General features: G+C 36.8%; 1 protein-coding gene across 8 annotated transcripts in view; it reads right to left on the bottom strand.

The window, feature by feature from the left end:
- Window positions 1-23,945, bottom strand: part of LOC143296137 (serine/threonine-protein kinase MRCK alpha-like) — a 70,436-nt gene extending 46,491 nt beyond the window's left edge. For all 8 annotated transcript variants that reach the window (XM_076607924.1, XM_076607926.1, XM_076607925.1 and 5 more), the window contains exons 1-16: window positions 23,267-23,945; window positions 16,492-16,583; window positions 13,563-13,646; window positions 12,684-12,779; window positions 11,083-11,325; window positions 10,148-10,204; window positions 8,214-8,357; window positions 7,607-7,772; window positions 5,437-5,519; window positions 4,951-5,030; window positions 4,357-4,496; window positions 3,477-3,620; window positions 2,158-2,273; window positions 1,441-1,547; window positions 969-1,104; window positions 389-561 (exon numbers count right to left, since the gene is read on the bottom strand). In XM_076607924.1, coding sequence (XP_076464039.1) covers window positions 389-561; window positions 969-1,104; window positions 1,441-1,547; window positions 2,158-2,273; window positions 3,477-3,620; window positions 4,357-4,496; window positions 4,951-5,030; window positions 5,437-5,519; window positions 7,607-7,772; window positions 8,214-8,357; window positions 10,148-10,204; window positions 11,083-11,325; window positions 12,684-12,779; window positions 13,563-13,646; window positions 16,492-16,583; window positions 23,267-23,453 — 2,048 coding nt within the window. In that variant the 5' untranslated portion in view covers window positions 23,454-23,945. The remainder of the gene's footprint in view (window positions 1-388; window positions 562-968; window positions 1,105-1,440; window positions 1,548-2,157; window positions 2,274-3,476; window positions 3,621-4,356; window positions 4,497-4,950; window positions 5,031-5,436; window positions 5,520-7,606; window positions 7,773-8,213; window positions 8,358-10,147; window positions 10,205-11,082; window positions 11,326-12,683; window positions 12,780-13,562; window positions 13,647-16,491; window positions 16,584-23,266) is intronic.
- Between the last annotated feature and the right edge of the window lie 1,066 nt (window positions 23,946-25,011).

The following is a 25,011-nucleotide window of genomic DNA, read 5'->3' as shown; positions in this document are numbered from 1 at the left end:
ATTCCTCCAAATGGATTATTCCCTGATATTATTTGAACCACACCACCTCTGCAAAATGTTTGTTCAGAATGAGAGTAAGATTTTTCAACATCGTCACACATTCAAAACATGACTCAAGTACTGAAGGGTTGGTAAATGAAAATATAACACTAAAAGAGTCTCAACTTGCTGTCATTCTCCATTTCTCTGCACTGACAAATCTATATATCAACAATTAAAGAACTAGCCAGTCCTTTTCAAAATGATACAGCTCTAAGTCCAAATTAGGCTAGAGCCTTAAATTTCTTTTTCTCTCTCCTCTTCTTTCTTATATTCACCTAAAATAATCTTTCTCTTTTTTTTTTCTTCTTTTTTTTTCTTAAATCAGGTAAAAAAGCATGAGAAATACCTTGAAATCTCCTCTGTCAGTTCTGCATTTGCTGATGCTTCAGAACGTCCCATATGTTTCCGTTTTATCCTTTCCATTTCAGATTCCAGGTCTTTTGCATACTGCTCAGCACGTTCACGGACTCTGATTTCTTTGCCGACATTGGACTTTGTCTCATCAAGTTGATTTTGCAGCTGAAACAAATTTCAAAACATTCCTACTTGTAGAAATCACACCACTAATATTCATTCACAAGTTCATGTATAAATACAAATGAATAGTGTTAAAAGAAAGAGAGAACATTTCCCAATCCACTTTCCTTAATTTTTTTTTTTTTTTTTTTTTTTTTTTTTTTTTTTTTTAGATCAAGTCCAGTATCCACAGAACTTAATATATCACCTTAATATTTATCTAGACTGAGACCAGTATTCACAGACTTTAATATATCACTTTAATATTTACCATCTATTAATCACAGAAATAAACCAAGAATGAACAATGGGGAAAGCAACACACACCCAGTACATCCATCCTCAGTAAATACTGACACACGATTCAAAAGACAAGCACCATGGACAGCATGATGCAGATGTCTTCTCACCTCATTCACAGCTTTGTCTGCTTTGCGTTTCTCCATCTTCAGGGTGTCCAGTTTATGCCGGTACTCCTCCAGTTCTTCGTCTTTGTTCCGACTCTCCCTCGTCAGTTCTTTCACCTTGGACTGCACCTTCAGTTTCCTGGAGAAGAAGGGAGAATGCTTGTCAAGTCTTTGTCCCTTGAACTGAAAGTATTCTTTCTGTCACACCAACCCACTCCCCTTGCCTGTCCTGTATCCAACATTCTTTAATTCTGATCTTACACACTGATATAATCTGTCTGTGGTCAACTATAAATGGCTCTCAACAATGCCAAAATACCCTGAATGAAAATGCATTCAAACGAATTAATTCATAAAATTAATTCAAATTCTTACACTCTCACTGACACACACAAACACATATAAATCCACACAGCAACAAATCACAATTCTTTACCTTTTTAAAAGCAAATGACTGCTCCAATCAACAACTTACCCGTCATTTGCTTCATTGTACTGCTCAGTGGTCACTTTCAGTTTGTTGAGGGTTTCCTTCAACTCTCTGGCCTGGTTTTTGTACTTCTCCCTCCAGTCACTCAGTTCCTACAACGAAATGATGGTGGATGATGCACAGCATTGACAAAATGTCAGAGGAAGGAGGGGTGGGTGAGTGGCATTAGGGATCGGTAATCACTCAGCTTTCCCAATATCTACAGTTCCTAACTGCCTGGTGCTCAGTTTTAACTACTCAGAAGCCTGAACACAAAATTCCTGATGACAAGAGACGAAGCAGATGGGGGGAGGGACTGTTTGTTGCCACTGATCCACATCACTTTTTCAGATCTGCCAGCCCGTAACTAGATTTGCAATCTTTTCAAACAGATCAACAGCAACAACAATCTTCGATTGTGCAATCAGCTGCTTTAAATTTCTTTGCAGTGCCAACATCTTGACTTGTGTGGAATACTGTTCAAACTAAACTGGATGACAATGGGATAAAATGGTGACAGATTAAATAAATGAAGTTATTCACATGGTTACTGTGCTCCACATACAACCATGCTCCTCCTGTTCATGACCAGTTCTTTCGAACAGAAGTTCTCTGAAGAAAGAAAAATCTAAATCCCAGACCAAGCACAGAGAGGTCAAAAACTAACAAAAACAGATGCAGACTCAAGAGATAAGCAAACTGAAAAACTGAACCCCAACACACCTTTTCGAAAGAAGCCTTGTCATCTTCTCCAATGCGCAGTTTCCTTTCCAGCTCCAGTCTTTGATCGCTGACTTTTTTCAACTCCAGTTCCAGTGTGCTCATCTCAGACTGTGATTCTGCAAATAATGGATCATGCCAGAACCTGGATTTAAAAAATAACAACATAACCTAAGATTAGTCTACTGTTGAAAAGCATATCCATCTTCCGTGAATGCAATAATATCAATCCTCTGTGAATGCAATGATATCAATCTCTATACTATATCAGAGATATAAAAAAAAAACATCAGCTGTCCATACTCTCATAAAAGATGAACAAATCATCCCTTTACTTGTATCAAAATGTATCAATGAAGTACTTCTGTACCAGATCTGGTGTACTTCTATTCAAATGTGTGCTTTACCCTTTCAAGTATCGAGTGCCTGCCAGCACACAGTAAAACTAGCAGTGCCTCATCAATGTGTCGATCATGCAGAAATTCAGAAAATAAAAATTTCTAAAGTTTTGAAGTGAAACGGTGTTCTAAAAATGACCAGCCTATATTTCTAGCATCCTGTATGGGAGACAGTGGTGGAGAAAAAGGAAATTTTCTTCCTAAAATTATTTGGGAGACTGTGGTGAAGAAAATCCGATTCCAAGGGATATACAGCACAAGACTTTGTTTGAATGTGCAGCCAATTGAAGCTGGAAGTGATTTGGATATTGACTGGGATGAAGTTGTTTGGTTGCTGAATAAAGATACGTTGCTGGAAGATACGTTGCTGGTAAATTCGGAAGATGATGATTTCTAGCAGCAATCTGATCAAGCATGGTCAGTTACTTTCAAAATTGGAATTGCCAATTTTTTTGTAAAGAACTATGGCCAAAACAACTATCCAGATGATGCACAACCACTGAGAATGATAAGCTGATTTTTTTTCTTTTTTCTTCTTAGTTTTTGTTTGTTTGTTTTTGTGGGTTAACACTATGATGCAAAATTTTAACTGTTTTTATTCTTGCATTTCTCCCCGTTTGGATACATAAATTTGCATAATATCATAATATCATGCCCTACTTGTAAATATTTGGTGCATATAATGGTGTATCAATGCAGGACACTGCCATTCATATTCTGTCATATTTTATGAAAATGTGTTTGAGAAAAGCAGGCATACAAAAAGAAGCAATACAAAGCAAAACAGAAAAATAATACTTCTTTTTTTTATGGTCAATGGAAGCTTCTTCAGACTTGTCAAAAGGCAAGATCAGTATTAACAGAACATAATATACATTTTCCACTCTGAAACAATACATCATAAAGGGGCTGACATTTCCTTACCTGCAACAACTCGGTGGAGCACAGCCACTTCATCTTTCAGCTGACGGATCTCAGACTCATCGCTGGCGGCAGCAGCCGCTGCAGCAGATGGATCGATGCCATTGTGAGTGCTCTGCTGCAACTGGTGAAAGGCTTCCTGAGAGTCTGCAACATCATGGTCCATCTTGTGAACTCTGATTCCCTTCCTTTCTTCTTGCAATGAACTAGTTCAATTATCAGTTATCACAATGTGAAACCTTCACAGTCAGTTTGCCAGTCAGTACAAAAAGGCTCTTTCTAAAAGAAATACATATATTTAACATACAGTAAAACTGCCAAATCCCAAATCATATCAAGAAACAAGTTTAATTCTAAAAAACAGACCACATTCCAAGGACAAATACACTGTAATATCCCCTGCCTGTCAATTTGCCATGATTGTGTGTATTATTATAATGAGGATGAAAGCTATTGTCAGTCTGATGTAAATTTTGATAAAAAAAAGAAAGAATAAAGAAAGCGAAAGCAACTCTATTTCAGATTTCCTTTCTTCAAAGATCAAGAATAAATGTGCTCCTTCCATACCAAACCAGGATTTATGTGGATATTTTGAGCACAAATGTTCAAGGTCTGCATTTATAGGTCCAATTTTAAAGTTTGCAACAACTAAACCAATACTACTTGTGGAAGCTGAGAAAATGCCCTTTTATATATATATATATATATATATATATATATATATATATATATATATCACAAACACACATATATACATGCAGACAACCAAACAAAGCTGTTGACATAAACTCAATGACACTCTGAAAAAAAAAATCAATACAGATAACATCAAAATGAATTTAAACCATAATAAGTGTATGATTCAAGACTGAGAAGTTCATACCTAGAAGTTTTTTGGCAATGTCTTTGTTCTCCTTTTCCAGTGATTTAACTTTGCGTTCCAAAACTTCTAAGGACAGGTGTTCAATTTTGTCGCTGTCAAAGTCCATGCACTCTTGTAGACATTCAGCATCTGACAGTTTGCTGGAAAACACACCATATTGTCAACTCCATACCCAGCAAATAACACAAACAAAATTACATTTCCAACCTTAGAAATGTCACTTAAATACGTAATAATTCTAACAGCAATCTAAATAGTAATGACAGTAAAACAGTTTGGTTCAAATAGATACTAACTGCAAAGTAGGAAAGACAGTGGGTGAAAGAAAATCTTCTATATTTGCAATACAAAACCAGGCACATTCAGAATTCAAATCTGCTAGTTTTATGGCAAGACAACAAAATCAAAATACAAAACTTTATTGCAAAAATATATAAAACAGATACATATTCTTAACTTTTAATTTTTCTCCTGCGCCAGATCTATCTAATACATAATTCATTCTATTTCTTTTTAGGGTCTGAACTAGTTACTTTGTCTTGAGCTAAAAAAAACAACAAATATTAAATCAAATGACTAAAACCACAAGCTTACCAGTCTTTGGTGAATGTAAAACCAATGAATGGTAGATGGTGTCCCTTGAAAGCTGAATGTGTAGAAGGTGGAACAGTGTCCTATACAGACAAGACAGAAATAACAATCGGCGTTCCCATTCATAAAATAACCATTATCACCATTCATAAAATAACCATTATCATGAAGTACAGGGGTGCAACTGTCCTAGCAGTCAAATTCTCAAAAATGAGTTTGCTCATGTTCCAAATCTGAAAAGTGCTTCAATCAAAAAATGGTAACAAGGAGATGTTGTGTTTCTATTATTCATACACTTTCTTTTTTTTACCATGATGTTTAAATACGAATTCAATTACTGCAACAGAAAGTGTAAACTGCAAATATATATCCAAATAATATTTCTTGTTTGCTGTCAAAAAGGTTTTCTTTGTGACTGATTCAATGCAAGGCTGAGAAAAAGCATCAAGGTGGGAGACAAGCGTGCCCCAAATAACACGGAACACTCACCGTGTGCTTCACTTCAGAGTCGTCCACATCAAAATTTGACGTGTCTGTTGCACTTGTTACTTCTGGCTTGTATGGAGCATTCACTGCAACGCAAACCATTTGGTCACAGTACAGCATATCAACAAAAGCCAACCATCTACAAGATTAACTCTGTTTGCAATATATGCCTTTTTAAGCAGCAGAAAACAATGCAGAATTAATGGATATTGGTTGAACACAACTGAGCAAAGAAACATACCTTCAACATCAAAGCAAGCTATGAACAATTAACAAACAGATGGTCTATACACCTTACACAAAAGTTCTGCAAATTGTTAGCACAGCACAAAGTTGTAGATGTTATTTTACTGTAAAATCTTCACCTTTGTTCACTTTCTCTGCGTATTCCAGATATATTCCATGGATTTTTTCAAATAACACACAGATGCTTAGCAGGCTTTATAGGTGCAACAGCCAAGTGTTTTTCATGTTTGACTTTCAATCAGAGGTTCTTGGGTTCAAATCCTGGTCATGGCGTCTGGTGGGTTAAGAGTGCAGATGTGCAGATTTTTCTGATCTCCCAGGTCAACATATGTGCAGACCTGCAACTGCTAGTGCCTGAACCCCCTTTATGTCTATATGCACGCAAAAGATCAAATATACACATTAAAGATCCTGTAATCCATGTCAGCATTCTGTGGGTTATGGAAACAAGAACATACCCAGCATTCAACAACATCCCCCAACCCCCTTCTCCACCCCTAATGGAGTATGGCTACCTACATGGCAGGGTAAATAAAGAAAAGTTAAACACATAAAATGTTACATGTCTATGAGTTTGTGAATGTGCATGACTGAAACCTGATTGAATGACACAGGAAACACCCAATGGCTGCTGTTAGTCAGCTCTGCCGAAGTAGGCGGCCTTTTGTGCAAATGACTCCATGTTTGTAAAGCACTTTGAGCTTGGTTTCTAACGGAGGATACGCACTGTATAAGAATCCATATCATCATCATCATGCTTCTAATCTTTCCTCTATCAATCAACCATACAGCTAAAAATAAAAAAATATACAGCTTAGTACAACTGTCATTTGTATATGTCCCGGACAGATACCAAACATACAGGCAGAATATCTTAATACTTGGAATCTGAGGTTTATATGGAAGAAGTTATAAGATTGTCAGCTGGAAGAATTTTATCATTTTAGTGGTTACATGTCAATGATTTCTGAGAAGTAAGCATTGACTCAGGGTCAAAATTCATATATGTTACATTATAAGGAGTTAACATTTTTATCATAAATTAAAATGGTAAAACTACAGCACATGGACTAAGGCGATACTTTTTCCCCGGACTTCAACCCATGCGAACCCATGTGTCTTTTAATACGGTGCGTCTAATAAGTGACTAAAATCTGTCCAAACAAAGTCATAAATCATATTGATTTGACATTTGAACAAGGGAGTACGAAATTCAGAAGGAAACCGTCAATCAGACCTAAAAGAACTCACATATAATCTACTTTCAAACAGCATGCAAGCACACATGATAAAACAAGTCAAGGAAGCTGTCAAAAGCATTAACTCATTCCAGTAATCACCCCCAGCGGAACAAGTTTCTCCATTCTTCACAAAAACTGGAAGACTTCACCAGGCACCAATGTATGAAGTCTGTCAGTGGGTTTGTTTGTTTTTTTATTATTAACCTAGCAGCAGGTTTTCCCCCAAACAATCAAGAACAGATTCAAGAAGGCCGACATCAACAGAGCCAACATGCCAGCAGAAAACACAAATGAAGCAGTAAGTTCTGCTGATGATATCAGAGCCGCGTCATCAACCAGTACTAAGATGAAACATGGCGATGACACCAAACATGAATGATTTCAGGAACAAAGTTTGTTTTGACTGAATGTTGATTTTTTTTTTTTGTTTTTTTTGTCTTTTTGGGGGGTCTGTTGAACCTTTTTTTCATGCATTTTATAATGTGCTGTACTTTATGTATTGCTAAAACCAGATTTTCTTTTTAATGCAGGGTGAACACCTTATAATACCAGCAGCTTGTACAGTATATGCTGATTCCTCACAGTGATTGCAACAGATCATCAGTAGCATAACAATAAGAATTATCATAAAAATGGTTTCCCAGTATTGAGGAAAATGTGTAAGTCAGATGGCAGGCCAAACTTACTGTCTCTGATGTTGTCCCAGTCGATGCCAACAAACCACGGATGGTTCTTGAAATCATCCAGCCCATTTTTGCCAAACCGTTTCTCTGCACTGCATATCAACCGTCGCACCAGATCTTTTGCCTCAGGAGAAATGTCATCCACATCTGTGGGAAACTCGAACCGGGTCTGCACAGAAACCTAGCTATCAAGCACTTACAAGCATACATCATCAAGGTGAGCAAAAATAAGACTGGTGTTGCTCAATACTGGTATCTCACATCACCACCTGTAAACCAATCTATGCAATCTCTCTGAAGATATTGTCATAGTTTAATTCACTAAAATCTTGAACAGAAACTATATTTACAATGGTATGTCCAGTCATGAACAGTTGGAATTTCAATACGACAGTTCTGCATCACACTACAATGCACTTGTTTGTTTGTTTTGTTGATTTGTTGTTGTTGTTGTTGTTTTGGGGTAGGAGGTGGGGGGGTGTTTTTTCTTTATAAAAAGCTGCATGGTATTACAGTAAATAAATACAATGACACAAACCACATCAACATCACAATACTCTGGACATCAACATCAAATCTGCCAATAAACTCCGACACATGAGAAATTTACCTGATGATTCATGATCTTGCCATAGGTCTCCACCAGTGACTCAGCATAGAAAGGGGTTTCTCCATACAGCATCTCATACATGCACACTCCCAGAGACCACCAGTCACATTCTGGGCCATATTTCCCGTGTCCATCTTCCATTGCCTGACACACAGAAAGGACAATGCGCTCAGCAGGGCAGGACATAAGTTCCCCAAACTGTGTCACAGTAATTGTTCTGCATTCCATAAATGAACTGATTCAAAAAGGTTATGCAACAGTTTCTTTCCTTAGTGTTTCAAAGACACATGAGTGAAAGAACTTTTCACACACTCAAATCAAACAAAATAGCAAATGTTAGAGTATGTGCACAAACGCATTCTGAATGGTAGATGATGGAGCTGCAAAAACAAAACAAAAAAGAAAAAAAAGAAATGTTCACTGCCGCTGGTATGTAAGCTGTTTAGCAAAGGACTATCACCTATTTATCATTAACCCTTTCGCTGCCAGGAAAATAAGATTTAAGTGAAATCTATTTGCCAGGGTTTTTTCACAAAAAACAGGTATAAATTTTCAAAAAATTCTGTGCTCTTTGTTATTGGAGAAAGACCCATAAAAGTATATATTTTCTGAAAGGTAAATGAATAAAGAATACAAAACACATGCTGTTTTCCCATTTTATATATTTTTAGTGACAGGCTGTTGTTTTGAAATCAGTGTTTTGTTTTTTGTCACATTTTCAACTTGTTCATTACAAACATTAGTCAGGTAATTTGCACAAAAACATCATATTTTCTGGACAAATGGATATCTGCAAACACAAAATCATACTAGAACAACCACAATATATATATTTTTTTTTTAAGAGATAGATACACAATACATTGTGACTTCTCCAAGTGATAAGATGGATGTGAGGCCACGCCCCCTCAGTCTCCACCCCCCTCCTCCTCACCCCTCTCACACGGTCACTTGATTCAGTTCTCATCAGACCGCGTTGGCTGCGTGCCAAGAATATCGCTCTGCTGCTAATTCGGTCATCTGTCGTCTGCTAACATCTGTACAGCCGGCATCACTCACTGACAGTCGCATCTTGGCCACTCTCATGATTACTCCCTTTATTTTCTATCAGATCGTCCTGTAAATGTTCATCACTATCTTCTCCTTCGAATTTACGCTTCAATTCTTTCTGAGCATCAGCTAAAGAAAGAAATCATGGTTGATTTAGTTCGTCACGATCGCATGTCTTGAGCACGGCGTCAGTCCGACATTTTGTTGAGCGAGCGAGGAGAGAAGTCAGGCAAACACTTGGACAGTGACCCAACCAAAACGTTCAAATAAAGGACTGCTTCATGACGTAGATGGGGTTTCTAGCTATGAATAGAATCTAGAGAGATTCCCCAGGCTAAAGCTACCACTATTTTTGCCAAGGAAGTGAATGCAAACCAGGGAAAAGTCAGAATATTTCGATGACGAGTTATCTCGTCATTGTGGCAGCGAAGCATACATGCTTGCCATGACGAGTTATCTCGTCATGCAGGCAGCCTAGGGGTTAATGGTGAGACAGATAAGGTTGCTTAGTACTTTTTTTTTTTACCATGACTACTTCCTCTCTCGGATAGCATCACACAAGCCAAATCAATTACAAAATCCAGTAAGTATACAAATCTTACATAACTGCTCAACAAATCCATGTCATACTTATCACATCAAGACAAAGCAGTCTATACACAAGTAAGAATGTTTCAGCAACACAGTGGTCTTCAACATGATGCCGGACCAATGGTAAAATAAGTATCTATACCATAAAACAGATGAGTCACTACTGGTGGAGTTTCAGTGTCCATCTTCTTGATAACTGTCCATTTGGGCATCAGCAAGCCAAAGTACAATGAATAATACTAAGGAGAGAAAAAGGACATCCCTCTTAAAGGTAAGTCATAGGTAGTACTTACTCTCAAAATTTCTGGAGAGATATAGTCAGGTGTTCCCACAGCCACAGATGACTGCACCTTTAAAATGAAAAAGAAAACAACATAAAAAATTTTTTAAACATATTGGACCAAATAAAAGAATGAGTCAGTTTCACTTTCATACAGTCGGTTTTTGAGGTGGGTTTTTTTGGTTTTTTTCATACAGACTGAATGACATTCGCCAGAATGACCCAAGCGGAACCAAATAAGATTACACTGAGAAAAAAAGGGAAAAAAAACCACCTCTGTGTGACATACTTTGTCTAAATATCATATTCCCAACTAACAGATTTTTTATCAAGCCTTAAAAATGGTTTAATCTGCAACCTGATCAGCTATCTTTAACAAAATTATAATAATCATAGCAAATCAAGAGCAACACAGATTTAAAAGCTTATGTAGGAATCCTGCTTTCATTTTTATTTTTAGGAAAAAGGAATCCACTCCTCCTGCCCCTATGGACACACAACTGCGCACACACTCCCACTCACAAGCACACACACCCCACCCCCACCCCTCACCCCAACCCCCTAGTTTGCCACGATCGCATGTCTTGAGCAAAGCGTCTGTCCGACATTTTGTTGAGGTGCTCAAATAAAGGACTGCCTCATGCCGTTGATGGTGTTTCTAGCTATGAATAGAATCTAGAAAGATTCCCAAAGCTAAAGCTACCAGCATTTTTGTCAACGAACTGAATGCAAAGCAGGGAAAAGTCAGAATATTTAGTTATCTCGTCATTGTGGCAGCGAAGCATACATGCTTGCCATGACAAAGTATCTCATCATATAGGCAGCCTAGGGGTTAATCAAGAACATATATACAAAAACTGGCATTCTTCAACACAGACTTACAAACACCAAAAAAGGCTAAGGGTAACAAAAACTCGAAACATTGTAGAAAGAGGAGAGGAGACTCACTGTTCCATCAGGCATCAGCTTGAGACAGGACCCAAAGTCGGCCAGCACAATGTGACCGCTCCTGTCCAGCAGCACATTGTCCGGCTTGATGTCCCGGTGCACGTAGTCCAGCCTGTGCAGGGAGTTGATGGCCAGCACCATCTCTGCGATGTAGAACTTGGCCATGTCCTCCGGCAGCCTGTCCTCAAACTTGCTCAGCAGGGTCAACAGGTCCCCGCCGCAGTAGTAGTCCATGACCAGGTACTGACGAAGGGATCACATCAACCACCATCATCAACCCATCCATCTTCTTCTTCGTTCGTGGGCTGCAACTCCCACGTTCACTCGTATGTACACGAGTGGGCTTTTACATGTATGACCATCTTTACCCCACCATGTACGCAGCCATACTCCGTTTTTGGGGGTGTGCATGCTGGGTATGTTGTTGTTTTCATAACCAAAAGAACGCTGACATGGATTACAGGATCTTTGATGTGGGAATTTGATCTTCTGCTTGCTAATACACAAGGAAATTCAGGCACAAGAGAGGTCTGCACATATGTTGACCTGGGAGAAAGGAAAAATCACAACCCTTTACCCACCAGGCGCCATTACCGAGATTCAAACCCGGAACCCTCAGACTGAAAGTCAAACGCTTTAACCACTCAGCTATTGCAACTGTCAAACCCAACTGCGAATTTTTCTGAATTGAACTGAACCCATCCATCAATTCAAAGTCAATTTATCAAACAAAAACCATTAACTTTTTTTTTTTTAAATAAACAAGACACCTCTTCTCTTTTTTCAAAATACCTAACAACATAAAGTTGAAATCATACAGACCTCAACAAATTACGCAAAATTTGCCTGAAAAAAAAAAGAAAAAAAAGAGCCATCCACCAACTGACACAATCTTTTCCCCGCCAGTTTTGATTGAAATCATGGCGGCAGTACAATGACAGCAAGGCCTTGTGTTGAAAATGAGAGTATTTTGAATGCAGTCCTTTAGCTATGGAAAAAGATGTATATATGTGAAGCAGAAAGGAAGAATGGATTTAGGGTGAAAAACATTCTAAAGCTCAGGCAGCTGCAGGGTACTTGCAACAACCTGATCAAGGAGTTTGGTTTTGATGAAGATTTTTAGAGTTATACATGCGTCTAACAAGGTGACAATTAACTAAATAATGGACCTGGTACAGGGGGATCTCATTAAACACTGCCTAAACCAAGAAGGGATCAACCCCAAAGTGTGTAAAATTTGCAAATAATTTCATAGGTCAATAATGATAATAATAATAATAATAAAGTGCATTTTAAGACGCTTATCCCCTTAGAGAGCTCTAACTAGTCTATGCACCATTACAATTTCTTAAGAAGGCAAGAATATTTACACACTTATCCACAAAACTATGCTCATCCACATATAAGTATATATATATATCTACACTTATCAACAAAAAAAAGCAACAAAAACAACAACAAATGCATGAAATTCAAGCAGAATACATGTATATTAATTCACCAAATAACAAAAAAGTTTATGTGAATTTCTAAGAGCAAATTTTGTCACCCCTCACTTCCCCTTACACCCTCCCTATCACCCTCCCTCTCTCTCAACATACCAAAAATGTGTCATCTTGAAATGCATAATGCAAATTGGTTATCCATCTGCGGTCGCCAAACACCAGCACATCTCTTTCTTCTTTGAAGCAGGCCGTCTGCACAGAGGGACAAAACAAAGAAATTTGCTGAAGTTGTTTTGTACTCAGAAAAAAAAGAAAATCTCTGGATTCACATCAGTTACATATAAAAATGAAAACAATACAATATCATGTGTTAACTCCAGTGATACCCTAAACTACTATTCATTTGGAATTACACCAAGAATTTTGAAAAGCTTATGACATTAATTGTTTCTGCTTCAGATAATTGAGTCTACTACTACTGAAGAGGACACGCATAAGGATAAAAAGAAACTAATATGTTGATAACTGGGAAAAGCAGTACTAACTTGTGTGGTGAGAGAACAATATTTCCAAGAAACAGTTTGAGGAGGGCAAGTTGTTTCAAATTTTATAAAATCCTAAACATCTATAGTGACAAAGTTTAGTGATATATCAAACTTTTGTTTTACAATTTCTAAGTCAATCTGTTTTTTCTTATTCTTACAGAAGCATTCACTGGGCTAGTTTAATATGATTAAAAGCCATAGAACAAAAGTAAAGCAAGTCAAAAAGTTTATAAAAGCTGATTAATTCAATCTTTCTAAGCAGCAATGAATGCTGTCTCAAAGAAGACATAGTTTTATCATAATTTTTAAAGTTTTTCAATGCATCAGAAATATTACTTTCTAAAATGGGACCAATAAAATCAGAAATACATACACAATGGCAGACTGAAACACTCGACTGTTCACACTATGGCTATGAAACTGAGAGACAGAATAGCTTCTGTTAAACCTCAAGTCACAAAGATTGCCTTATCATCAAGCAATACAATACCTCAGCTCGTTTCAGCATTTCCCACTTGTTCAGGATCTTCATAGCATACACATTTCCTGTTGTCTTCTCCTTGACAACTGCCACCTGTACATAATAAAAAATAATTAAAAAAAAAAAAAACACAAAGAAAATTACACAGCTACCATTTTGATTTTAATATCCATTTAGGGTGGTGATGATGATGATAGTGATGATGAAGGTGAAAATGATGATGATAATGGTGAACAGACCACTTGGTGCAATTTTCCTTTTCAAAAGAAGTCAGAACAATAATTGTTCATTTATGTGCAACAGCACAACTTAAACCTAACAGTATGGATGCGCACACACACACACACACACACACATACATAAACGTACACACACACATTTACTTTATGACAACTACAAATACCGTATTTAGTATTTGATGGTTGAAATTTAACACCAGTTCCACAAAGCTGTCTTCATTTCCAATTTTCAAATTGTGTATACGGTATAGCCTTTTTCTGAATCAATCAATTAAAAGAATTTATAATTTCATAACATGAGGATACAAACTAAAGTTATTAGTACTTAGCCCTTTCAATTCCAGAACTATTTTTGATTTTTGGAAAACATGGAGACTATACATAAACATTCACAATCACATACACTCACACACACTCACACACACCCCCACCCTCCCACCCAAACACCCACAAACACTATCACACAATATTACAACATAAAAGCTCACTGTAAACAATATTTCAGCTTGAAGCTGTCATCTGAAGGGATTCATAGTAAATGAAAACCCCCAAAATGAAGTTTTCAAGCTTAAATGTTGTTGTTGTTTTTTCTCTATACCCACTTCTAACATGACCCGCCCCCTTCCTGTTGATGTACCTTGTAGCATGTAATCATCATCATGATAACCAGAATCACGTCAGTTGATCAACAACAACATTACTTTCATTTTCTATTATACTTTCATAGTTGCTATTGTCGACATTGTGTGGAAAATCAAACAAAATTCTAGCCACCTCTTCTCTACCTCACATCCTGGCAGCCATATTGATAAGCTCAACTGCTGTTCGCTTTACAAAACACACAAAACAAGAGAGGCAAGGCCTTCAAGACTCATTTGTGATACACTTAAAAAAAAACAAAAAACTAATCGTTAAAATGTGTTCTTTATAAAAATTAAAAAAAATTGTTAATATAAAGCTTCAGATTAAAAGAAAAAAGAAAAAAAACAAGTCCTAACGGCAGATTTGAACCCAGCGTGTTTGTATGAGAAGAAACTGTCTTACCCATTACACTATCGTAGCTCCTTAACTGACGTTCAAAAATTTAATATTCAAACATGCTTTTTTAAAGGGCAATAAATCGATTGCAGTATTCGCAGTGAGAACGCTGTTTAAATCATATTATTCTGGTGTATCTTGGGCATTCAAAAAATCTTTTAGGTCAATTAAAAATTCTTTTTAAGACTGCGGTAAAGGAGACGCTATCGCCGCAATCACACTGCAACATTTTGCGGTTTTCTCTGGATCTAGATAGATGTACAAGTTTAGTTACACCCGGTTGACACGGTCCATTCAATTTCTCTTTTATGTTCATTCTAGTTTTATAGTTTTAAAGCTGATATGAAAATTGAGTATTTTGTTAAACTAATAACATGTAGAGCCAAGCACAAGTACTTCTAAACGTCATATGAAGTGAAAAGGACTTCATTTTGAGAAAAGTCAAGACTGGAAATTTTTACGTTTCATCAATTCAAGGGTATTAACTCTCATGGTTTATTATTTATAACTGTGAATTCCGACTGATTCTGTGGATATTTTTATGGCAGTTTGGGGCATAACCCATTAAGTGATGAGGCTTTCACAAATCTTTCTCTGAATTAATATTTAACGGTCTCCTTCTCCAACTTTCCATCACATGTTATCATGTATTGTCGACTGACTATAGGATTGAACAGGCAGGTCAACAACTTGAAACAAAATGGCGTCATTCGCGTTCGCAAAGAATATGAACACGAGCTTTGAATATGTATAAATATGTGTACGCAACTGATTTTTGCCCATGACCTTCAGGGCTCAGCCAATAGATCTAGAAAGTCCACTCGTCGTATTGATTTTAGTATTTTCCGAAAAAGACCACTTGGGCGAATGAACATAGTGAAAGCCCTGTACACTGAGAGTAAAACACACAAGCTTTTTATGTACTGAGTATAATTTCAAATTGTAATGTTTAAGATAAGAAAGATCAGTTTAAAGCAAATTAAGCCCCCTAGCATTAATTACAGATTAATTTCCCTTTTTTACTATCTGCACCAAAGACATGCAAAATAAATGTAACTTCCATGCTTAGCAAAAGAAGTTCCTGTTTGAACAAAAAAAAATTGATAAAAATGACTGCTCTTGTTGTTTTGTCAGAATATCAGATCAAAGTGCCAAGTTTAGAGAATAAAAAAAATATAACAGTAAATTCAGTTTGCATGTAATTTGGCGTTAAAAAAATTTTTTTTGTGCCCATCCCAGAGGTGCAATATTGTTTTAAACAAGATGACTGGAAAGAACTGAATTTTTCCTATTTTTATGCCAAATTTGGTGTCAACTGACAAAGTATTTGCAGAGAAAATGGCAATGTTAAAGTTTACCACGGACACACAGACACACACACAAACAGACAACCGAACACCGGGTTAAAACATACTCACTTTGTTTACACAAGCAAGTCAAAAAGCTTCAACATCAAACCAAAACTTGCTAAAATATTGCTTCACACATCAAGGCAGTCACCACTTGCAAGGAAATAAGCGTATTCAAATAAGTGGTTGGACAGTTCATAATGCAGTTACCCCTATACTGCTGATACATAGCCGTGGTTGGAAGCGAAAGGCTTAAAAAATCAATCATTGTGCACAAAATTACATCAAACATATTAACTTTTCCAAACTTACCTCTCCAAAAGCACCTCTACCAATGACTTTGAGTGTTTCAAAGTCATCTCGTTGCAACCGTAAACTCTTGACATTTGTGGCAATTGGACGAGCTGCAACCAAATAAGCATTTTTTTTTTTTTTTAAACTAGATTAAAATCAGCTGAGCTATAATAATAAAACCAATGATCTTATTGAAATAAAAAACAACAAAATTACACTTTTACAGTGAAATTGTTTTAAAAAGTTACTGAAGCAATATCAGTGGATATAGCATACAAGGTACAAAGTGTAAACTTAAGAATAAGGTGTCTGGACAGTGAGAAGAGTACTGAGTAGTTTTCATAGTTATTCAAAAAGTGAACACTGAACAGTAATGCAGAATGTGACCATAAAGTGCAGAAAACATTTGGAGATCTGCCATCATCAGGAAGGTAAGATGGGGTGGAATCAGAGAGATTTTGAAACTGTAAAAATCATCCAAATTAGTTATTATCATATATTTTGTCTGCTGAAAACCAACAAAATAATTTTCAGATTTAGTAAAGCACAATCATCTGTGGATTAAGAGAAACAAGCCACTACTTTAGAAATCAAACTGAAAGAGTACATCATTAGTGTTTTAGTAAACTGTAATGATACAGCCAAGCACAACACTGTCACAATGTGCACATCTGACCTTGTTTTCAGACTTTCTCCTCACTCTTATGTGAAGAAGAAATGCTTGTTTCACATAAAGCAAAAGTTCACAAATAGTTCAGCAATATCATATAATCAGCTGCGGCCATGCCCATCACCCCTTTATACTGATGCATATTTGCGTATGTCAAGCTCTTGCAATAAGCATAATTTCTAAGGAGGATCTCATGACGTACAACTGCAAGGCAGTACAAACTACTCTGAGAAACAATAGAAGAATGTTCCAAGGGAGCGAACTTCATGAGTTTTACTTACAATAGCCTTTACATAGTTCTGTGGTTTATATCCTTGGATCCTCTTGCTGAAAAACCCCTGAACTAGTTGTAGCGTAATTGTGGTCAACATGAGTAAACACTGAAGTAACTTTATCATGGGGAAATATTTTTTAGTTTTTCACATTAACTACTGTGATTAAGTATACATACACCACATACTCATAAATTATACATTTACCTCAATTACTTAAACTAATAATTTTTTTTTTTAAAGTAATCTTACCAACAGAAAACATCTCGTGCATCACATGTGTACAACCTGTGTATCTGTATGGTGTGAATGCATATGTGCGTGTGTTTGAACAGACCTGTGGGTAATGTCAAAATGAAAATCTGATGAAAGATCTGCAAATGACCAACTACTTTAATACTTTGACACTGACATTTGCTCATGCTCAAAAAGTTAAACCATGTTTGCATATTTATAAAAACTTGTCTAATTACTGATTAATTTGAAGCAATGCATACATGACAATCTAAGTTTAATAATGAAACAGAGAACTTTGCACTGTCATGTATGTACACAGATTAAGCATGAGTCCAAGTTTTCAAGAGAAGCCTGAGTGGTCTAGAGCTACCAATGATCAAAGTCTCCAAATACATGTAGTACAATGAATGAGCACACTGTGTCTGGCTTGCACAAGTCATCACCAGCAGTTTGGCTAAAGTGTGGCACTCTTCAGCATAACAGGTCCACTACCTCTTCCTGAATATCTTGACACGTAGGAAACAGAATGGCTTCAAGTTTACCAGTACAAACGCTGACCCTGTCGTTTTCATAAGCCTCCCTTCCACACACCACATTCATGAATACTCTCTCTCTCTCTCTCTCTCTCAGTCTAGCACATGTGCACATGCACACTCACCACCCAAGCATACACCACCACTTTTCACACACACACACAACACACAATCAGATATATATATATAGCAATCACCACACACACACACACACACACACACACACATGCATACATGTATCTGTTTACACACACAAAAGCCTTGGGCATGCATGAATTATTGAATGCATGCACTAAATAATGCAGACTTGCACTTGAATTTACTCTCTCTCCCTGTGTGTGTGTGTGTGTGTGTGTGTGTGTGTGTGTGTGTGTGTGTGTGTGTGTGTGTGTGTGTGTGTGTGTGTGTGTGTGTGTGTGTGTGTGTGTGTGTGGTTGTTGTTGTTTTGTGTTGTTGTGTTGTGTTGTGTTGTGTTGTGTTGTGTTGTGTTGTGGTGTGTGTGTGTGTGTGTGTGTGTGTGTGTGTGTGTGTGTGTGTGTGTGTGTGTGTGTGTGTGTGTGTGTGTGTGTGTGTGTGTGTCTGTGTGTGTCTGTGTCTATGTGTGTGTCTGTGTCTGTATGTTAGTCTGTTTCCAGCGTGCTAATCTGAAAAGATTCATGATTTATTCAAAACCTAGCCAGAGGTGCAGAAATAGGACTATCCATTATCATTTTGATAAATATTAACCTCCCTCCAACCCTTCCCTGCCAGCCAACACCATTAAGAAAATATCAAACTGCATCTACTGTGGACACATAACGCATTTCTACACCTCTTTTGACTAACACGTACATGAGCCTTTGCTTCTCTATCTTTCTGGAAACTTTAGTAGAAAAAGCAAAAAACACTGTTTAAGTTTAACTTTTCAAGTAAAAGAAATGAATCTGACTTGCCAGAGAAAAAATAATGGCAAATGCCAACTAATCAATACCACAGCAGGTCTTACAATGTTGTATGTTATTTCCATTATTTAATGGAACATCTGAGATCCATTCACTCTATTTCAAACCAAACCTGACTAAACAAAGAAAAACAATTTTAAAAACAAATATGCTCATTCAGATTCAACTTCCCATCGGTCTCCATAATTTAAAAACATTTGAATTGAGAAATCTAATTTTACCTCAGTCAGAACCAACATATTGTCAGAGCCGCTGACTGAATGACTGTTGGTCAACAACTTTCAAATTTCTGTTAGCTGTCATTTACAATACAATGGGTCAACTGATTCAAACTTTAGTCAAAACTGAGAAGACTTTGGAAGTAGAACTGGTGAACATGTCAAATTTGAGCATGGTTGATTAAGAAAATGTGGAGCTAGAAGCTCACACTGGCCTATTACATTTACTGAAAGACAGACTGTTGATAAACAATACTAATAATTAATATACTGACCAATGACAGACAAAACACGTAACTGGTTGTAGCAAAGTAGCAGAGTAAATGCTACAGAAAAATGTACATGTCTGACTCCCTGGAACACAGCTGAAGGAGTTTCTGAGATCTAGCCCAGTAGCCTCATCAGTTCATGTTTTGCCCACCAGGTCCCTAGGCAGCACCCATGGATCACTTAAGTCACAGACCAATGTACTTGTCCTTTTACTTCATGATGTTGCCAGGGGAATTTGGAATTTTTTAGTCGCAAACTTTTTTCTTTTGTTTTTTTTGATAAATGAGCTTCAGATAATTTCTATTTTCTTTTCATGGCTGTGCCTGCTGTTTCTTTCTCTCTGCCATTGTAACTTCCCTAAAATTTATCTCTCTTTGCCACTGTAATTTCCTGGCACTCAGTTCATATATATATAAAACTTTATAAATCACTTGAAATTTTTATGCCCAGCAAAGAATGCCATCAATACATTATACTATATATAATATTTATAATAGAGCATACAGTATTTTCTTTCAACTGGAATCCTGGGAATATGATTAATAAATTATAAAGCAGATTTACTTTCCATGTCAGTTATCAGTCATTGATATGTCATATGAAATAGCCATCAAATGATCAATGACGCAGGAAGTTGCTCACTTGACTTAATCATTACTGATTTTTTATAAAGTCTGACTCAATAAAAGGGCTTTTGCAGATTTTTTCCTTATCTAAATGCATAACAGTCGCAACTGCAGTTTCATTTTCAAAAGAAGAACAAATGTAAGTGTTACTGTTATTTCTTTGCATTACAACGCCAAGCACACCACATTGTTTTGGATTTTTGTTTTTGGTTTTTTGTTGTTGTTCTTTTAACTTGTACAGAGCCATCAAACAAAATGAACTGTGCCAATACAAAGCCATCATCACTTGGGTCTTGTAAACTGTAACCAAATAATTTTCGAATACAGCGCCATTTCAACCTTTTTAATTTCCTGCCAATTCAATGATTGCAGTGATGAAATCATCATTCGCATCATGGAACATTCAAAAAAAAAGATGCCTCAAATCTGTGTTAAGAACAGCTGTTATTTCTTCCTTTTTGCACACCAGTCATCTGAAGAGTCTGAAGCTGAGATTTCTACAGCATTTGTGGGTAATGGTATCCGGTAACATGTTCAATGTTATGTCACTACGCGGCCCTTTCATATAAAATCAAAATCTGATCAAAATGAGCACATTTTGACATTATTTTACTTCTTCATCATTTGAGCAGCCATACTTAACAGTTTTCTGGGTATGTTTGACTTTCCATAACCCAAATTATACTGACATGGATAACATGATCTTTAAGTTTAATACATGTATATTTGATCTTCTTCCTGTTACCACTTGAATTCACAAGAATGGGACAAGAAGGGGATTAACAGAGGCACAAAGAAGTCCACATATTTTGCCAGCTTGGGACATTAGGACAGAAACATGATACTGCAACTGTCAATATCCAGATTTTGTACAAGGAAGACAGGAAGGTGCTTGCTTCACAGCTCTAGATACAAGAGTTAGACTAAGACACGTATTAACAACACTATCTATACATGTACTACTATTAGTGTGTCTTTCAGTTTCAGCTTCACAGGTTCACTACGAATATGCAATGTTTTGCTTCTGTTTATATTTTTATCCTTCATATAATTACCCTTTGACTCCTGGAACTATTTGTAATTGTTACCCCCCAAAATCACCAAAGTCTATAGAAAAAAAATTACAAAAATTTTAAAATCATGAAAAATGAAAGAATTGTACTTACTAAAAACTATGTAATGTTTTGTTGAATGAAAATGAAAAGGGAATATTATAAGTATCATATGTTCAATTTTGATGACAGACAGGATGAGGAAACTCCCAATCAAGGGAAGGCTACTAAGATTTTTAGAAGAAAGAAAAACACAAAATATTTTGACTGAGGGAAAAAAAAGAAAAAGTAGAAGAAGAAAATGAAGAAAGAAGAAGAAGAAGAATGAAAATGAAAAGAAAATATATCAGTATCATTTGTTCAATGATGACAGGATGAGAAAACTCACAATCATGGGAAGGAAACATTACAAAAAGTACACAAAATATTTTGAGGAAGAAAAAGGAAAAGAAGTAGAAAATTCAAGTCTCTGTACTTCATGGGTGGAAATGGTGCTAAAAAAGAAAGAGTAAAATACAGATATCTGCAAAAGTATTAGACACAACAATCAAGTGCAATTATTATCATGTTGTTTTTCTCCATTATCATGTTTTGTGTTACATAAAAACACTCACCCACACACACAAACCCTCCCACCCACACATCTGCAAACTTTACTATACAATATTAAAACACAAGCCCACTGGAAGCAATATTTCGGCTTGAGGTTATCTCAAGGGTTTCAAAAAAACTTGTATGGTACATGAACTTACCCAAATAGGTTTAAATTTCAAGCAAAATTATTGGGAGGATTTTTAAACCCACTTCCAACATAACCCCACTCCCTACATGTAGATGAACTTTGTAGAAGTAATCCTCATTAATAGAGTCATTTAGATATTCAGAATAACTTCAGCTGATCAACGACAAGAGTACTTTCATTTTCCATCACATTTTCATAGTAGCAATTGTCACCATTGTCATGATGGTGCAGCAAATCAAACACAATTCTTTCCACTTCTTATGTACTGTACGTCCTGACAGCCACGCTAACAAGCTCAACAACTGGTTGGCATTCATGTGTGTGTGTGTGTGTGTGTGTGTGTGTGTGTGTGTGTGTGTGCATGTGTGCACGCGTGTGTGTGTATGTATGCCCACTTCTGCTCATGTATGTCAAATTGATATCTGTTCATGGACATGTACATGTTTGTCACACTCACAATGTGTGCCACATTTATAACATATCAATGACATATAAGGATGTTGAGGTGTGTGGGTGGGTGAAGGATGTGCATGCATGCAGACACACCTGAATTCATCTACGACTACGAGTGTACAACACATCTGTTAAATAACATGATCCATAAACACGAAAGACAAATTTACACATTCATATTGTGTGCTAAAAATGTGCACATTTACATAAATGCAAGTCACAGATTTGTGACTGGCATGGTTATGAATATATATGACATTAAGCACTACATCAGTACATGTCATAGATATATTGGAGTGGGTAGATGGGTGAAGGGTGTGCATGCATACGTACCGGTATGGTTCAGGTTGTGTGAGAACAAAAAAGTGTATGGCAATATCCACCATTTTGCCCCTCAAACAGAATGAGTAGCATTCACAACAAGGAGTGGACATGTACTCCGCCAGTCACATACAGGAGTGGAGGGTTAGAAATGTGGGTATGGCTGAGTGTACAATATAATCATACATATGTAAAGATCTGTAAGATATAAATAATACAGTCAGTAAACAGGGAAGACAAATCACAACTTAAAACAATAGTTCATTAAACTTTGATTCATTAAGTCAAGCTCAAAAGCTCAAAGTCAAACATATATTATCACAAAGTATATTATGGCTCAATTAGACTTATTCTACAGTATACTTACTCTACTCTCTGCACACTGCTCAGTTTTCTTATGAATAAAGTCTGTAATATCAAAATTAAAACTACAATTAATATGTAAATTCTCCACTCACCGAAATCGACAAACTCTGAGATGTTCTTTTCTCGTCTCAGAGTGTAGCTGCTGCATTCATCGTACAGAACCAGAAACACATCCAGAAGGGTTTCAACACTCAAAGACGACCCTTTACTGTTTGCAACTCCACCGAGATACAGTTTTTCTAGCTTCTTCAGTCTTTCCTCCGCTGAAGACATGGCCATTCCAGATGCTGGTTTTATGCTATTCTCGAACGAGCAGAATCTCTACCATGCAGGAGGATTACTAATCAAATCAAAGGTATCTTGGCTGGCAAGTCAACTCCATTAGACACCTTTCCATTGTTCACTTTCAGTCTGCTGTGTGAGTATTCTGGTCAAAGACAAACTTGGAAATGAATAAATGTATTCTCCACTCTTTGTTTGATAATTCCGAAACTATCACTGAAGCATACATCCTCTGGAAATGTTCCCCAGAGTTACATCAACAGCCACAAGCAGAACTGGATGTCTCACTCAGTACTTCCTCCATATATCTAAACCACCTAAATACCTCAAGCGCCTCACGATAAATTTGCACCATATGTTGACTATCCGTTCTTCGCACTGTTGGTGCACATGTCTGATGCCCAGTTTCAGCGACAACTTTACAACAGCATGGTAATCTTATGCTGATTGTGACTGCAAAGTCTTTTTCTATCGCTTTCGGCCATATAGTCTAACATGGCGGCTTTGCACCAAAGAATTGTGGGACTCAAAACGCAGACGATACAAGTAGGCTATGACGTCATCTATTATATTATGTTAATCGGTGGAACGGAATCTGCGACATAGATTTTTTGTGTGTGTGTGACAAAGTCCTATCTGTTGACTACTCTATTTGTCACGCAATCAATATATTTGAGGAAAGGTTTTACTGCAATAGCAATGCCGGCCTGTGTTGTGCGACTTAAAGTAAAGAAAAGAAAAATGAACTGGCCATGTATTTCTGTCTGCTCGGTTGGTGGGTGAATGCAAATGGACTCAAGTGATGACTCAGAAGTCAGCGATAAGGGGCCGAATTAGAACCAGTCTTTGATGTTACTGTTTTTCATTGTGATTTACGCATAATCGTACCTCGAAAGATAAACGGTCGAAATTGGTTTAATTTTACTCTCTGTCTGTCTGTCTCACTGAGTGTCTGTCTGTCTGACACCTCTGTCTGTCTGTCTGTCTGTCTGTCTGTCTCTCTCTCTCTCTCTCTCTCTCTCACACACACACACACACACACACACTGACTCTCTCTCTCTCTCTCTCTCTCACACACACACACACACACACACATATATATATATATATATATAATTTATATATGTGCTGCGGTTTTGACAAGGGTTTTTGGGTTGTTGTTTTTTCATATATAGTTCATCTTCTTTCTAGTTCTGTTCTCGTGATTTATTCATTCCAGCTCTTTCACTAGTTTTGCCTTTCATTTTAGGAATGGGCGAAAAAATACCTACTGACGTACATGCAGTTGCCGGCTTGCCGCTGACTACAATTAGAATCTCTCTCTCTCTCTCTCTCTCTCTCTCTCTGTCGATAATTATGACCTAAAAATTAAGCCTGATTGATATTGCACTTTTAATTGCTTTTATATATATCGTATATATATATATATATATATATATATATATATATATATATATATATATATATATATATATCAGTGTGTGTGCGTGTGATGTGTGTGTGTGTGTGTGTGTGTGTGTGTGTGTGTGCCAGTGTGCTCTGTGTGTGTGTGTGT

Source organism: Babylonia areolata, chromosome 21 (assembly GCF_041734735.1).
Source record: "Babylonia areolata isolate BAREFJ2019XMU chromosome 21, ASM4173473v1, whole genome shotgun sequence".
Taxonomy (NCBI): domain Eukaryota; kingdom Metazoa; phylum Mollusca; class Gastropoda; order Neogastropoda; family Buccinidae; genus Babylonia; species Babylonia areolata.
This window is presented reverse-complemented; position numbering and strand designations above follow the sequence as displayed.